The 17187-nt window shown below is 40.4% G+C and overlaps 3 protein-coding genes across 4 annotated transcripts in view; 1 reads left to right on the forward strand and 2 right to left on the reverse strand.

Moving 5' to 3' along the window:
* Positions 1–5721, reverse strand: part of ELP1 (elongator acetyltransferase complex subunit 1) — a 63652-nt gene extending 57931 nt beyond the window's left edge. Inside the window, exons 1-3 of the mRNA XM_019635871.1 lie at positions 5327–5721; positions 1981–2143; positions 806–958 (exon numbers count right to left, since the gene is read on the reverse strand). Coding sequence (XP_019491416.1) covers positions 806–958; positions 1981–2130 — 303 coding nt within the window. The 5' untranslated portion in view covers positions 2131–2143; positions 5327–5721. The remainder of the gene's footprint in view (positions 1–805; positions 959–1980; positions 2144–5326) is intronic.
* An 81-nt stretch (positions 5722–5802) lies between these two features.
* On the forward strand, positions 5803–11682 carry ABITRAM (actin binding transcription modulator). Its single transcript, XM_019635872.1, has 6 exons — positions 5803–5978; positions 7073–7124; positions 7713–7842; positions 9813–9889; positions 9995–10064; positions 10157–11682. The coding sequence occupies exons 1-6, from the start codon at positions 5846–5848 to the stop codon at positions 10292–10294; spliced, it is 600 nt and encodes a 199-aa protein (XP_019491417.1). The 5' UTR covers positions 5803–5845; the 3' UTR covers positions 10295–11682.
* Positions 11683–12165: 483 nt separating this feature from the next.
* The window catches only part of CTNNAL1 (catenin alpha like 1), a 64793-nt gene continuing 59771 nt past the window's right edge, over positions 12166–17187 (reverse strand). For both annotated transcript variants that reach the window (XM_019635888.1, XM_019635887.1), the window contains exons 15-19: positions 16307–16355; positions 13752–13808; positions 13497–13610; positions 13149–13232; positions 12166–13015 (exon numbers count right to left, since the gene is read on the reverse strand). In XM_019635888.1, coding sequence (XP_019491433.1) covers positions 12950–13015; positions 13149–13232; positions 13497–13610; positions 13752–13808; positions 16307–16355 — 370 coding nt within the window. In that variant the 3' untranslated portion in view covers positions 12166–12949. The remainder of the gene's footprint in view (positions 13016–13148; positions 13233–13496; positions 13611–13751; positions 13809–16306; positions 16356–17187) is intronic.

The following is a 17187-nucleotide window of genomic DNA, read 5'->3' on the forward strand; positions in this document are numbered from 1 at the left end:
GGCAGTGGATGGGGGGAGGGGGGTTGTTACTTTGTGAGGGTGAAAAGGGTAACTATTGCATTGTTCTGTACACCTGAAACTAACAATAAAAAAAACAAAAAAACATTTAATAAATGTCAGTTTATAATAATATAATACTATTATTATATTATTAGTAATACTATAACTCTTGTTGCACATTGTTAAAGAGATCATAACTAGGGGAGTAATCAGAGAAGTTTAAACAGAATCAGGCAATTCTAGTGTGAAACTCTTGCTGTTAAGAAGGACAGAAATCCAGAAACTCAACCTTATGCTAGAGAAAGAGGCAAAATGGTTGAAATTTGTCTCCCTAGGTAGCCATGAAATATGCACCCAGTGCACAGAAACAGTGCATTACCGTAGTACCGGGACTCTGAAGTCAGCCATCAATGAGAGGCTTGAGAAGCATTCATGACAGAAAACATAAGCCATATAAGCATTTCAAAGACTTCCTAATTGAGGAATATAAGTTACAGCTCGGGATGAGATTTTGGTAAGAGGTGAGCTACACCATACAAGCATGGCCAGGTTTTTTGTTTTTGTTTTTAAGTTACAATTGTTCTGGTTAATAGGTGCAATAGATAAAACTGAGTTTTAGAAGAATCCTGAAATATAGCTAAAGCCATACCTATAATTTTTTTTTGTAAAGAAATATTTAATGCGAAGATTATAATTTGCAACATGCATACATATTATGGCTCCTGAGTTTTTAAACTTTTACACAAAACAAGGACTTATTCGAGGACACTTGAGATGTACTCCTCACTGGACTCTTCTACTTTACCTGGTGTGTGCTGAGATTGCAAAGGAGGACGTCTCCAGAGGAGGTGGCCACACACACAGACTCCTGATCCAGCAAGTCCTGAATCCCGACGATGCAGCCGCTTCCATCCTCCGGGAGAAAGCCTTCTGCCACCAAAGGAATTTCATTTCTCACCTGTCACCAACACAAACACACAAGTAAATTAAGCCAATTCACTTTCAAGAACAATTCATAACATCTCCAGAAACAAAATACTTTTTAATGTTTCTTTTATAATATAAAAGCTTTCAAAATATTTTCCCTAGATTAAAACCCAAACTTTCATTTGAGAAATCTCACAACCCTATTATCTCTAACAAGAAAAATAGTTAATGCAACCTTTGCCAAGCAAACAAAAAACAAAAGCAAAAAGCCTGGTCTTTGTAAAAATGTCCAATAAAAGATAATAACTATGGTGTGCTAAGATTTCTATAATATGGAGAAAAGGGACTAAGAATGTAATCATCTAAAATACATTAGTAGCAAAATATAATCAAGGGAAGATTCTAGAATCCACACAAAGAGCTTTTAAATATATTCACATGCTCAGGGGCCAGCAGTGAAGATTCTGATTTAGTTGGTATGGGATGGAGGTTGTAACATAGTTTCAAAAAGGCAGTTTTCATTTGCATTTCCAGTTAAGCACCACTGTTATAAACAGTACATGGTAGAAAGGGTAAAAAAAAAATGAAGGGCACCTACACAAAATAGAAGGTCAGAGCTTTGGCAACTCAGATTTAAAACAGCAGGTAAGTTAAAGGTAGGTTACTATTTAAGATGTGTCTAATATGGTATCACTATAAAGCAAAGGAAGCGTTCATTTAGGGCAGCGGTTCTCAACCTGTGGGTCACAATCCCTTTGGGGGTCGAACGACCCTTTCACAGGGGTCGCCGGGTACTCATATGTGGGCGTATCTTTATGTGGGCGTATCTGCATGTGGGCCTGGAGACGGATAGAGGAGCGGTGTCTTGGTTCCTAAGACCATCGAAAATATGTGTTTTCCGATGGTCTTAGGCGACCCCTGTGAAAGGTTGAGAACCGCTGATTTAGAGGATAAAAATTCAGTGAAGATTTAAAAACTATCTGAGGAAGCAAGTTTGGAAAAAGACAAGTCCACAGTCATGCCCAGTACTAGCATTCTCCATAAACGGCTCACTTCTCTTGTAACAGGGTCCACTTCTATCAGTCCATATTCTGAGCCAATGATCACTGTTCTCTGTTCAGATCGAAGAGAGAAGCACTGAGGTTTCCCCGGAGCCTGAATATCCCTGAACTCCTGGGTCCGAAATAACTTCAGATTTCTCATGATGAAGCGATTCCTGAAAGAAAGGTACAAATACACCTTGATGACGCATTCCTTTCTCAGAGAGCAAAAGATTTAACATCAGTTATTCCTCAGGAAAGTTGAAAAGAACAAAATGAATGGGAAAACATTTTATTTTTGAATCCTGAGGATATCATTTTATAACCCGATAGATTAATAAAATCATATAAAATATATATATTTTATATTATATATATATATTTGAAAAAAATCTGTAATATATTACTTTAATATCACCAGGTACATTTATTTACAAACTGGCTTTATACATTCATTAAAAAAATTAAAATTTAAATAAAAAATAGAAATAAATATAAGTATTTACTCTTCTAAGAGGAAAAATAAGACACTGTAAAATTACAACAGTTTACTTCAAAATGATGGCCTACACTTGGGGAGTTTGATGACCTGGTATAACTATTTCACGTAGCTCCACTTTCTTGGCCTGGTTTTCAACAGGCAATAGCAAGGTGAGAAAAGAATGATAAATAGGAAACCTGCTTTGGTCTGGCAAAACTAGACTTGCTTTAATGCATAATATTATCTAAGTAGGAGAAAAACAAATGTCAATGTGCTGGATATTTATATTCAGATCCTTTAAGGTTTATAATTGAAGTCCCTAAATTATGCTAGGGGTGACAATTACACAGACCACACTGGCTTTACTGCCACCATAATCCAAGGCGAATTCTTTTATCTTGGCATTTCACACATATGACATTGAAAAAATAAAGATGAGTTGATTCTCCTACAGAACAGTTAATGTTAAGTATAATATGAATGTTACAACATCTAATATGGGTTAAGAGGAAGGCAAAGCCATACATGGTGGGAGTAAGATAGAAATTCAAGGCAGACAGCGGTTTTCTAAGTTTTGGTGACATGCATACTCAACACTTCTGGAAATTATTCGAACCTGTATTACACCATGCAGGTTTTTAATTCATATCCAATTCTATATAGAAAGCATATAAAATTATATAAAGCATATAAAAGTCCTATCTCTTTCATCTTTAAACATCATAAAGATGACCACTGACATAGATCTGAAAGAATGGGTAGATCTGAAAGACGGGTAGATTTGAGATTCGAGAATGCCTGGCAAGTCTGGCCTATAGGGGAGCAAGCAAGGGACAGGGCAGCAAGAAATAAGGACAGGTAACAGCGGGCTGGATGTGTAGCTTCCTGGCTGTCTTTCATGCTGGTTTATCTAATAATCATATGCTGTTACTGTTGCCATGATCAGATCACAAAAATATCTTCACATCCCTCCCTGTGAACTTGGATTCTATTCACCAACAGCCTGTGAAGCCCTAAGGTCCATGGACCCCAGGATAAGAATCTGCAGGATAAGTAGGAGCTAAGGACTCACTTTTCCCTCTTATCTTGCTGTTCCTGTCACTGTCACCTCAGCAACGGGCCTTCATCCTTCCAGGGCCCTTGGACCAGCCTCATCACCCCCATCTTTAACACTCCCAGGATCAGCCTCATCACCCCCATCCCCAGAGGTACTAACCAGGCAGGCCCTTCCCAGACAAATGAAATCCAGCAACACCGGGCTCCCTCTCTGGATTCTGGAGGTATCACCACCGGAAGTCTGAGCCCCAGCTTTACAATGCCTCTCCTCCAAGTTTAGGCCATGATAATCCCATGGGCTTCCCTTGTTTGGATCCCCAACCTTAGTTAAGTGTTGTAGCTACTTCCATCAGGTTACCTTTCATGTTATTTCACTGTTCCCTTTTTGTTCCTCCAACAACTATATAACCAGTGTTTCACTTTAAACTCTGTTAACGTGTGGTTTCTACTTTCCTGACTGGACCCTGACTGGCAAACACAGCGAACCACCTGAATTTTTCTATCCCTGAGCTTTCAGCATCACAGGCGAGATGAGCTCATCATTCCTCTACGATCTCCCCAACTCTCCCAGTCTCTGAAACAACTTCTCTAAATGTTCACACCCATCATCAACCTTATTCCCGTATCTTCTAAGAAGTGTCTCAACGCCTCTGCAAGGCTAGGAAAGGAGTATCCTCTAAACTCCCCAGGACCTGGGCTTCCTTTCTTTTTGCATCCTTTCTCTTCCATCTGCAATCTCCAACTCCCCGCCGTTAATGATTCAACTTCTCTCAGCTCTTACATGTGCTAAAGATCTCTCCACACCATAGATCGCCCCTAATCTTCTCCAAAATTTGACAAGTCCTCCATTTTCTTCCCTTGCCCCTTCATCTGCCTCTTGGCTAATTATCATGCCCATGACTACACGTGCCAGGCAGATCACTAATATACTACTGGGTCGTCGAGAAAGTCATGACGCATTTTGGCATTGAAAAACATAGAAAAATACGTCATGACTTTCCCGACTACCCAAAAGATCTAAATGTCTAGCCCTGACTCTCCCCAAACTGAACACTAAACCCACACTGTCAACCTCCTGATGCTATCACAAGGATGTCTCACAAGTAATCAAATGCAACTTGGAAAACTTGGTATTTTCCCACCAAATGGCACTGCCACTCTCTCTGTTCCCTCAGCTGAAAACCGTCTTTGCCTTTTTGCTCCCACTTTCATATTTAACTATTGACTGGTTACTTCCGTGGCTGTCAATACACTGCTTGAATCGTTTACATAGTATCTAGTCAATCCTACGATTCCATCTGTGGCCCACATCAAACACTGAGCACTTGCTGAGTACTAGGATCTGAAGACAAGAGATGGCTCTGTCATCGCTTCCACAGAAGTCACAGCTTAACGGTAGAGAGGGCCACATAATAAACCACATTAGATGGAGAAGCACAGGGGACAATCTCTCCACGAAAAAGTCGCAGACACGAGGAGAGACCCGCAGCAGTTTTCGAACCTCTAATAACCATTGCCTCCCATAAGATTATATATTAACTGGTTGGCTTTCAGCGGTACTGTCTACACCCGCAAGGAATCCGCTAAGTGTGCAGCCGCGGAGCAGAGCACCCCTCCCGCCCATGGTTGCAGGCGGAGCGGGTAGCAAGCTTGCCGAAAGAGAACTTAAGGCTCGAGGGCAGAGGTGGTCACGCCGCACTCCACTCCCAGGCCTGCAGCAGGCAGACGTCGCGCGCTTGGCGTGCCCCTTCTTCAGGACAACCCCTGGAGGACAGGACCCGATTCCGTGCCTACACCCCGGATGGGTCGCTAGAACGCTCACCTGCGCCGAGCTTCGAGGGCTCCCAAAGAGAGGTGCGTCCACCCTCGCCTCCCGGGCCACGCGCTGCTGGCCTCCCGGAGCCCGCCCGGAGCTGCGCACGCGCCTCTCCCGGTCCGCGGCTCAGGCGCTCCCGTGGCGCGCACTGGGGCTCCGGGCCGCTAGACCCCCGCGGTAGCGGCTGAAGCCCGACGGAGCCGAAGCGGGTGGGAAGAGAAGGCGCTAGCGAGACAGACGGGACTCACGCCGAGTGGCGCGGGAGTGACGTCACTGGGCTGAGGGGGCGTGGCCGGCCTTATCCGCTGGTAGCCCCGGCAAGGCTGCAGGGGAGAAGCTGCGTTGACCAACCCCCCTTATCCCTACGCCCTCCTGCCCAGCCTATTGTATTTCATCTCCACTTGGACGCCAACCCCAAAGCCCAGTAATTGGCGCCGGTGGGAGGAGCCTACAGGGCCAGGAGAACAGCGCGCATGCGCACGCTGCGAGCCGCGCGCCGGAAGGACTCCCTCCTCCCCGGCCTTCATGGAGGAAGCACTCGGGTCTCCGAGGGCGGAGGTAGCGGCGCAGGAGGTCGCCATGGCTACCGAGCCGGTGGCGGCGGAGCCTACGGTGCCGTCGCTTGTGGATCGTTACTTCACTCGCTGGTACAAAGCCGGTAAGTGGGGAACGATGTCCATCTCTCCTTGGCCGCATTGGCCGGATGCTCTAGGGACTATGGCGACACATCGTAAGCCACGAGCGCTCTCCCCGGCGCTTCTTCCTCAAGGTAGAAGGAACTGGGCCTCTCTGTTGCCCTCTAAGCCAAGGGAATGGGCATTTTAAAAGGCATGGAGGAGGACTGAAATGTAACAGGGCGAATTTGGGGGCTGACGAGTGCCGGGCGGGTTCCAGGATGGGTTGCTTGCGGGAAGATGTGTAAAGTGAGGCCCCGAGGTAGGCAGGGGCTGGATTGCATTCATCTTGAGCGCCTGAAAGGATTTGAGGGCACAATTCTATAGGAATGGCGATATATAAACGGATTTAAATGATCAGGTCGAAACTCAGGTAGAAGCTGTAGGGATGGAGAGAAGGCGGGTTAGAATAGAGGCATTTAGAAAGCAGAATCTAACAGTTTAAAGAGAAGCCGCCGGTGTTAAACATTTGCCACTGAATAAGTAGGTATTCCGTTGTACTGTTTTTGTACCCAGTAAATATGTGGTAGGATCGTATTTACTGGGACCCTCCTAACCCCTACTTGCTCTCTTTGATACAGGGATAATAGGTGTACTCATTTAAAAAAAATATTGCAGTATATGCTTTATGAGCCAAATTTAGGGTGACTAACCGCCCCAGTTTACCCAGGACTGAGGGGTTTCCCCGGAATCCGAGACATTCAGCGCTAACTTTGGGACAGTTCTAGGCAAACTAGGAGTTAGTTAGTCACTGTAAAATTGACCAAGAAAACCTACACTACTGTATTATATAAAGAATGCATTGCTAATCGCGTTTTAAAAATAGAAATAATGAGTGTTCTCATTTTAAAGTGAGGATAAAGCAAGATGGAGCAGAGTTAACAGTCACTTTAACATTGAATGAATGATTCCATCTGGGTCAGGTCTCTTTAAACACTTCATAGCAAGCCTTTTAGGTATATCTTTTTGAGTAATGAAGGGATACCAGTGATCAGTATATGTACAATCTTCATAATTAACTATCTCTATGAACCAAAGGAAGTGACTCTACAACTAACAGACTCATTCATTCTTCTAGATGTCAAAGGGAAACCCTGTGAGGACCACTGTATACTACAGCACTCTAACCGGTAAGCAAACTGGAAATTTTAAATTATCAAAAAAAACTTTTTTTCTGGTATTATAGTCTGGTATGGTCTTATGTTGAACAAACATTCAGTAAATGATTAACTTCCACTGTGTTGAAACAGTATTTATTATAGGTGTTTGGTTGACGAGAATGAGCCTCTGAGTGCCTATTCACTCTAAACAAAATTGATTACCCACACCCCCAAATGAACCACCACATCCTCAGTCAGCTACTGTCTGAAGTCACCAGGCGGTGCCTACTCCCTGAAGGGCCAGCGCTAGGGGAAAGGCCTAGGTGGTATCCTGTACATACAGGCATGCTGTACTTCTCTTCCACCTCAGCGCTACCTCAAGACCATCGGTACCCTTTCCTTCTCTGGGAAGCAAATTCAATCCCATTTTCTTCTATTTTACTGTTGCATTCCCTTTTACATTTAAGCTCTGATAATAACCAGGGGGAAATGGGGGAGAAATGATAGCGTAGCTAAACAAATGTCAGTTCAGATACTCTTGTGCTAGTAGGAATACTGTGTTATACCAGGAAGAATTATATGAAGCAATAATACAGGATCAATTTTTGCTCCTTGTAGAATATGTGTCATCACATTGGCAGGATCTCATCCAGTTCTTCAAAGTGGAAAAACAATTAAAAGCATTTCCTATCAAATCAGTACCAACTGTAGCAGACTTCAGAACAAGGTCTCTGGGAAATTTAAGCGGGTATGTTCCTATAATTCTCTACTTAAATCCTCTGTATCATAATAATGATAAATCCAGTCAGTCTTAGAATCCAGCAATGTATGCTCTGCACACTTCCTTGGCAGTTTGAGGTGCTATCTTAAGAATATTTTAACCCTACAGAAGTTCTCAGATGAAAAAACTGAGGCATTTCAGGAGGTATATAGATTCTGTCATTTTAGGTTCTGTACCAACACCCTTGTTATCCTGAGGATGAGGAAGGTGGGTCTTTGAAAGGATAGCTCCAATGCTAATATAATGAGATATTTTGTCCCTTCTAGTTTTATTAAACCAGTATTTTGAATTCTATAAAATTTTAGGTGACCAACTCTTTACCATATATTTTCACATGTAAATTAAAAAGAAAAAGCAATTTCCTGAAAAAGTATCAATCTGAAAAAATACCTACACAGTATGTGCTCCTTAGCATTTTCCATTCCTTAATGGTTGCCAATTTAACATGCACCTAGTCACACCCTCTACCTTCACACAGCGCTCATCTGTACAAAATGTTATCTCTACCCTCTACACCTGTAAACAGGATGGACACATTTTATTAAAAGAGTATTACTTTTAGTGGCTCTATCATAGTGGATAATTTAGTGGATAATTACTGAGTTCATACTAAGAATTTCTGTTAATAACCCTCACTGTTCTAGGAGACATTTATTTGTACTCCCTTTTGTAGGCCTGAAATACTCTTAATAACATGCTTTATAGTTATTGAGTTTACCTCACTCAGGAAACACATGGACTTAGCAAAGCATGGACCATTTTTAAAAGATAAAGTCTACAAATTACAAGTAAAACAGTTAGTGCTTGTGAAGTTCTTTGATGTTCCTGATAAATCTTTGTCCAAAATTGTAATGCTATAGTTACTACTGAAGAATAGACAGGGACCTGCAAGCGGAACCTGCTACAGATAAGGTTTGATTGGATCTCAGCACTGCCAATCATTTATTCTTTCAAAGGAGGTCATAAAAAGGAGTCCAAACATTTCTGCTCTTTTGACACAGTCCCAGTGGTAGACAAACCCTCTGGGATGAATCCCCAACCCCTCCTCCCAAAGGGGGAACCACACTGACTACTATTTTGAAATGAAGTGCCTACGTGCAGAGAAGAGAAGCCAATGTGATGATATATGCATGTTGTCTAATAATGTTTTGAGTGGTAAAGATCATAAGGAATAGCATCTTCCTCTAATGCTTTTTTCACTACAGGAAAAATTCTTGGGGAACAAAGAGCAACATATGAGACATGCTTGCAGCAGTTTCCCATGAGCCTCCTTGTAGGCATTTGTCAGAAACTCCCCAGATACATCTACAGGGTGGAGTACAGTAACCATGAAACAATAACCATGCCATATCATTCCAACAGATTTATGTTAAAATGTATTGACTTCTGGGTTATAGGATAATGGGTAAATTATTATTTTCTATTTAAAAAACTTGTCTGTTTTGCAAAATTTCCTCAAAGTGCATTTCTTTTTAATTAGAAAAATAGCTCTTCAAAAAGTCTTATTGATTGAGGCTAATGAAGAAGCTCCTTTATTAAGTTCTAATATGAATATAAGGTTGGAATCTTAATGAAACTAACTTTGTACAATACTGATGTCACACTCTGTCATGATGAATTTTCCTATAATTTTGAAATCTTTATACCTGACTATATGCAGCTGTCTCATTTAAAGTTGATAAAATATATCCTTAATCTTTAAACTACCTATTATCACAAGTCTTAGTCGGCTTTTCCCCCTAGAGCCTAGGATGAAACCCGGCCCATAACAGGCACTTGTATAAAATGTTTGAATAAATGAATGGTTTTTCTGTACTTAAGTCATTTTTGTTCAAAACACTAGTTCTAGGATTATATCCTATTATAATATTGAGAGCTACCACTCAAAGGAAGGTGAAAATGTACACCAGTCATCACTTCTTCCCTTTTATTATCAGGGGGCACAGTTTCTAACAGAACTCGCACCTCTGTGTAAGATTTACTGCTCCGATGGAGAAGAATACACCATATCAAGGTGAGTTACCTTTTTTATTTGGGAGGGGGGGGATACTTTTTAACCACAATTTAGGAGAAATAAACAGGGTAATATTTTTCTTTAAAACAATTCTTTTTTTAATAGCTGTGTTAGAGGACGGTTGATGGAAGTGAATGAAAACATTCTCCATAAGCCATCTATTCTTCAAGAGAAGGTAAGGGGTTGGGGGGGTGTTTGATCCCATTCACATACTATTTACCTGATTTTTGTCATTTGACAGTCCTAAATATTCTATTTCCTTTCTAGCCATCCACTGAAGGCTATATTGCAGTTGTGTTGCCCAAATTTGAAGAAAGTAAAAGCATAACAGAAGGGTTACTGACACAAAAACAGTATGAAGAAGTCGTGGTAAAACGCATTAATGCCACAACAGCTACATCATGAGGGTTGAGACGGAATAAAAAGCAACATGGCATTCGATCAGTGCCCTGAGGAGAACCAGCGTATGTGAAGAAGCACTTCACAGCCAGCCATCTGCAGGGAGGCCTAGTTTTCTTCTTTTGTCTTGCATAACAAGCCTTGATTCCCATTTTGTCTTTAACCTCCCAGATCAGCCCTGCCATGTGCTCACTCTGGTCGTCTTTTGCTTTTGTCTAACAGCTGGCAAGCAAGGGATGTTTTTCTGATTAAAAACAAACAAAGTACTTTGAGGAAAATTTGTAAAAGACAAAAATTTTAAGTAGCAAAGTAAAAATTTACCCATGATCCTGTAACCCATTAGTAAATCTACATTTTAACATACTTCTATTTGAATGTTACAGCATGGTTAATGGTTTTGCCTCAGTCTTCCATCAGCTGCAAGTTAAAAGGAACACCAACAGGCCTTTCTGACACCGTCTGCTTCAGTGTGACCACAAGTGCAGTCCCGACCTTATGCTCCGCTCCTTTCCCTTTCAATTGTAGGGGAGAGGCAGAGTGTGGAGTGGACCTTCTCTAGTCCTTCATGCCGCTGGGATGGCCATCTTCTCAGAAACAAAGTAGAACTGTAACACTGGCTTCTTAAATAAGGGACACATGAAAAGGCTTTGAAAAATACAAAGGGCTTTCTTAACCTATGGAAATGTTATAATGCAGTGCATACATTGTAGTCACTCAGTCTCACACTATAGTTACTGGGTAACCAGCAAGTTACTGTAATTTCAAAGACCCAGAGGCCTTTGAATAGAAGAAACGCTTTCACATCATTTATGCTAAACAAAAACCAAAAAAATCCCTGAATTTATAGTTTAAGACTATACTTATTTACACTGAATTTTAAATAAAGGGACTTTAAAATTGTTATTTTTTAAGGGCTGCAATACATGTACTTTTAAATAAAACATTTAATACAAATCACTTGATGTGTAAATCCCTTGGTTCTTTATTTTTTCATGCTGTTGAAGTCAAAAGTTATCCCTTCCCCACCCCCACTTGCACTTCAGAGAATATTCTCATTTCAGGTATGTAAAAGTATTTTATAAATAAAATTAAAAATCATTTTTTACTCACAAAAGCTTCTGGTAACTTGAATGCCAGTATGACTGTCCCTAAGTATGCCCACCAGACATGATACGGGTAGTAACTCTACAAACAGTTCACTGACCATGCTGTGAACTGAAAATGTACACGTAAACACAAACCAGTAGATCCCCAGTTTGAGTAGCACAATGATTCCCAAAGGTGTCATGAGACAAAGATACTAAAGATAGGAAAAGAATTATATATCTAGGCGCTGCTGGGTGGCTCAGTTAGAATGCATACTCTGAGCAACAGGGCTGTGGTTCGATTCCCACATGGACCAGTGAGCTGCGCCCTCCGCTACTAGATTGAAGGAAAACGACTTGGAGCTGATGGGTCCTGGAAAAAACACATTGTTCCCCAATAAAGTTTAAAAAAAACACATTGTTCCCCAATAAAGTTTAAAAAAAAATTATCTATTTTACATTAACATTCCCTCACATCATTCACTATTTCTATTGTAATTTAACTACTGCCATTTGGTAACTGACATATCCTATGAGATTTCAAAATGGATTTCAAAGCATTGGGATACAAGCACTATCAAACGAGTCAAAAACAAAGTTAACCATATTATACCATAAGGGCAGGACCTGTAAACCAGTTCCTTCCATCAAAACCCCACCCCACAAAAACAAGAAAAGCTTTAAACCCTAAAATTAAAAAGACAAAAGATGTTTATTTGTTTTAAAATGAATGTTCCAAAGGTACATATATAAAATATGATTATTCACAATTTATTTTAAACAGCTTCTTAGTTTCATCATTCTGTCTTAACATCTTCCATTCTATCCATCACTAATGAGAAGGACAGTTGAATACTTTTGTAAGCTGTTGAGATAGGCTGAGGATTCCAGCTAATAATACTCAGTGCAGACAGGCCAGCTCCTGGCTAGAATTGGAACTAAAAGCCGTCCCCTAGTGAGTTTCTCCGGAATTCAGTGGAGTGAGCTTTGGGAATGGGGGAGGCGTATGTATCACAACAGATAACCTGTGCTGTGTGAGATGCTTGTTAGAGAACAACTGTGTGCTACCTGTGACAGCCAAGAGTGGCCAACCAAGAGGCCCAGTCACACCTGATGGATAGGGGGATTGAAGAGTCCACAGGCTTGAGGAAAGCTGCTTTCAACCAGACTACTGTGTATTTTCTGCTGAAAATTAAGTGTTCTAGATGATAAGCTTAAATAACAAATGGAAAACAGGAAGGTAAAATATGCTAAAGGTGAGCACGTCTTCAAAATAGCTTCTTTGGATTAAACTGTCATTGAGACAGCTGGGATTTTTGGCTTGACTTTTAAAGAACATTATTAGCGGCAATGTCTCATTTTAAAATCACACTGCAATTAGAATTCTAGCAGCTACCATGGCATTTATTAGTTCTTCAAAAAGCTTCACAATCAGTTTCATGATCAGAAAATAAAGCAAGATTTCTGTATTGTTTATAAAATTATTGACTTTCTGAAAATATAAAGGATCATTTGCTTTCTAAAAATGTGTCAGCTTTGCCACATGGCGTTCTGGTGATCTGAGCTCAAAAGCTTCTCAAGTTTTACCATTCACGGAGTCTTTATCTGTAACTCCAACCCATCTGTTGTTTTCCATCTGAAGCTGGAAAAAGTTAAGACAATTAGTTTCTGCTTTCCTTTCAAAACTTGCAAAATTACATAGTAACTATATTCTTTTGTGTTGTCCTTTAAGCTAGATTTTAACATGTGAGCGTAAGGTAGGAAAACTGTCTCACCTTCTTCAGCAGCTTAAAGCAAAGTGAGAGGAGCTGGACCAAAATAGCCATCATGGATCTTGTCTTTGTAATACACTTATCAACCTATCGCGACAAAAAGTAAGCCAATCAAATTCCTTTACAAGGGCTACTTCAGAATTCAGTAAAAAACAAGCCTACTGCTCCCTGGCGTCAGTTGTAACTGCAGACAAGTGATTCTTGCAGTCAAGGCATGAAAAATGGAAATACATTGCTCTTCTGTGGTTGTTAATACTTTATTTGAAGAAAAAGGAGCTGGGAGCTACCCTGATAAAGAAGTGTCCAAGTTTCTCAAGTGCCTACATGAATAACCCACCCTCACTTTTTTACCTTTAGAAACACTTGATTCTGCAAAGGTGCCTTAGTTATTGTCTGGAGCTGGTGGCACAGAGGAATTAGCTTGTTTATTTCCAGGAGAAGCAGAAGCTTGTCATCATCTTTCAGCTGAAATGTAATTTAGGAAGTTATAACAAATCCAACAAAACTCTTATCTTTTAAACCTTAAATACCTTTATACCTTAATAATATACCCCCAAAGTGGGTATTTGTGACATCCCCACCAACACCAGGCAGTAGGCCTGTTACCTGTTTTGAGAACGCTTGTACACTTGAAGCAAGCTTCAAGCCCTCTTCAGCAAAAACCTGGAGGAAAGGAAAAATACCACTGCTTTAGATGGGTGTCTTCTGGAGAGCTGGTGGGATACATACTCTTGGATAATTCTCACATAGAATTTCAACACTGAAACGTAAAAAGGGAAGGTCTGTCATGGAACTCCTAAAATTTTTGTTGTACCCAGGAAAACACAACAGTTTAACTGTATTCAGAAGAAGATTTCCTAGACCTGGTGCAGAATCAATCTCTGGAGAGACTCCTCTGCAACTGGACACCTCGAATTACTTGGGGATCACGTGGACCTATGACACTTAGCCATGCAGATTGTGTCTGGGCTTCTGGAGGGATCTGAAGTTCATCTCATAATATCCCCAATTAGAAAAAGGTGATGAATCTTAGAACATGGGCTCAAAAGGTTAGAATTTTCCTGCTTTCAGCTAAGCAAGATAAAATTTGTCACCCATACACATTCCCAACCAGCCATTTGAGAGGCCCAATTGAGATTGGTTTTTGACTATTCACCACGCGTTACACAATTTAGTAGGGAGAACAGGATGATGGGGGAAAACAGTGACGACTAATGTTAGACAGATAAGATAAGAATATTCAGGATGGCTACTTATAAAAGGTATGTAGAATATTTTAGAGTGAAAGGTACCAGGGGAGTAAGAGAATGAAGACTTAGCTTTAGGTGGCAGCAGTAAGAATGAATAAAACAGGGCAAATTTGAGAGTGATTTGTGAAGAAAAATAACATGTCTTGGTAAAAAATTAGATAAAGAATAATAAGAAGGAGGCAATAATTTGAGGGTTAACTTTAACACTCTATCCAACAGCCTTAACACTTGGCTGTCATTGGATAAACTGATCTCAAGGTCAAATAGTCCTTTGCAGCCTTTCCTATCCTTTAAAAAGGAAACCAGTGAGTTTTACACCTAACATCTAACCTAACGGTAGGATTCACTTGCCTATATGCTCTTCATCATTCCATGGTACCCCTTTCTATTCTACACCTCTTCCCTTTTAACCTGAAAACTCCTTTGGGGCAAGATCGATGTCAAATATCATGGTTTCAAAACCACCTGAAAGCTGATGACTCCCAAACCTCTCTCTCCATTCCTGAACTGTCCTGATACCAGTCTTATATCTCCTACTTGAGCCAAACAAAATGCTTCATTTCCACCCTCTAAATCTGGTGTTGTCCCTCAGTGTTCCCCATCTCAGGAAGTGACACTCGCATGTACCATTGGCCAAGCCAAAAGCCCTTTAAAACAGAAGTGAGGTCATGCCACTGCCCCTCAAAATTCTCAGTGGGTTTTTCATCATACTTGAAAAACAAAGTCTACCTTCTTTCTATGACTAAAGAGGTGGTATATGTTACCAATTTCCTTCTGGGTCACCCCATTCCATCTATATTTGCCTCCTTATTGTTCTTCAGATACCCCCAGCCTACCCCCCAGACCTCAGGGTCTTTACACTTGTTCTGTCTGCCTGAAATAGTCAACCCCAAGATATCCATCCAGCTCACTGTCACTTCGTTAGTATCTCTACTCAAATGTTACCTCCTTAGAGAGGTCTTTTCTGATCACCTTTCTATCACCTCTCTCTTCTTACCCTACAGGATTTATCTCTAAGTACCTCTTCATGGGCATTGCATACTTTTTATTGTCTATCTCCTCCCACTACAACACGCTTCATGGGGGGAGAGGCTTTGTTTTGTTCCTTGTTCTCCAAAGAGCTCCTATCCCCGGGGATCTGACACATAGTACAAATTCCATACATAACTTATGAACAGTGTATGTTCATCACAGTTAGTAGATCATTCAGCAGACATCAGTTTAATGAATAAGCTCACACAGGAAGAGGGTGAGTAGTGCGTCTTCTGCAGTGAAATAACCCCTATGGTGTGGTGTGACTTGGAATGGATATGGGCCAGGGGGAACACCATGAATCCAGAATTTATTCCAACTGTTTTAAGAATAAACGTTCAAAGCAAAAAGACTCACATGAGAATCAGGGGAAATAAGGAATCTTGCAATCCACTTGCTAATCTAAAGCCTCTAACTAAAGGAGAATTAGAGACAGCCTAGGTGGAGTTCCGTTAGACGCACAGGGGCACGAGGTAGGTGTTAGGATATCTGTCTCTCCCTGAATGCCCTAAATCATCAGGATTATGGAAGAAAAAAAGGAAACTAACATGTACTGAGTTCCCGCTCATGGTATCAAGCCTCTGACAGATGCTTTCTTATGTTACCTAAAGCTTATTATTGCATCTCTTGGCTATCAAAGCCCATTCTTCTTCATCTCTATTATATTTAAGTTGTTGTTGTTTTTTTTCCAATAAGATAACCAAAAAAGCTCTACAAAATGCTCCTGCAAGCCCCCTACTTTTCTACTACTCTCTCTAGTACACATGTGTGTGCACAGGTAAGCACAAAAAACATGACCAGTAAATCATTTAGAAACCAGTTATTACCCACTGTTAGTCCTGAGCTGAAGTAGTAGCATAAAATGGAAATAAAACATACCTCTAGTTGATGAATTAAATCCTGGGATGTTTTCAGTGGCCCTTCTCCCCTGAAATAAAATGAATCATTAAGGAGGTAAGAAAGTTACTGCCTGGAAATTGGTTTTATAATATTAAAATTTTAGAGGATTTTATATAGTAAAAGATCCCAAATTTTGAAGAATATTGAATAGATTAACAATATTGTGACTTCATTCTTATAGCAACTTTAATATTACTTCTTAGGGCACTTTTAAAAATTCTAAGTCAACACTACATAGTATGTTAATTTTATAATGTAAAGAAATTTCAAACCGGCAAGTTATACTTAAGTCTTATTTTTTCCTGTTTAATCTTTTCCACTTTGCTTCATCAATTAAATATATGAGATCTGATAATATGGCTTAACCAAAAGGCCTTTGTTACATCACAGAAAGAGGATAAAGCTGAAAATAAGGATATTCTCATTTCTGACTCCAATTTCAATTCTGGAAGGAATTCAGTTGTCTTTGTTGAGTCACGTCATTTAACCTCCCTGGCAGTCTGATTATGTCAGTAATTTTGTACCCAAAGCGGTACATTGTTTTGCATGAAAATTTGTTTTATATTGTAGGCCTGTAATTCTTAGGAATTACTCACTTAAATCTGTCCAAACAAGAGTCTGGTAGGCATCCCAGGTATGATAAAGTTTGAAACACAAAATCATAAATTATAATATAATAAATAATTATAAAAAATAATATAATTTTATTCAATAATGTAATCAAATGAAAAACATTGCAATTTGTCATCGGCCGGCATTCTCGTCGGCGATCACAGGAGGACACTGCAGGATCGCAGGGAGCAGGTAAGGGACTTCTCTGGGACACTGCAGTGTAATCCTGAGTGTGGCTCGGGGTAACC

The sequence above is a fragment of the Hipposideros armiger genome, unplaced genomic scaffold (assembly GCF_001890085.2).
Source record: "Hipposideros armiger isolate ML-2016 unplaced genomic scaffold, ASM189008v1 scaffold_24, whole genome shotgun sequence".
In the NCBI taxonomy this organism is placed as follows: Eukaryota; Metazoa; Chordata; class Mammalia; order Chiroptera; family Hipposideridae; genus Hipposideros; species Hipposideros armiger.

Coding starts and splice junctions, on each gene's coding strand:
- ABITRAM (XM_019635872.1), top strand. CDS start 5,846: ATGGAGGAAGCACTCGGGTCTCCGAGGGCGGAGGTAGCGGCGCAGGAG. Junction 7,125..7,712: donor ATACTACAGCACTCTAACCG/GTAAGCAAACTG, acceptor TGCTCCTTGTAG/AATATGTGTCATCACATTGG. Junction 7,843..9,812: donor TCTCTGGGAAATTTAAGCGG/GTATGTTCCTAT, acceptor TTTTATTATCAG/GGGGCACAGTTTCTAACAGA.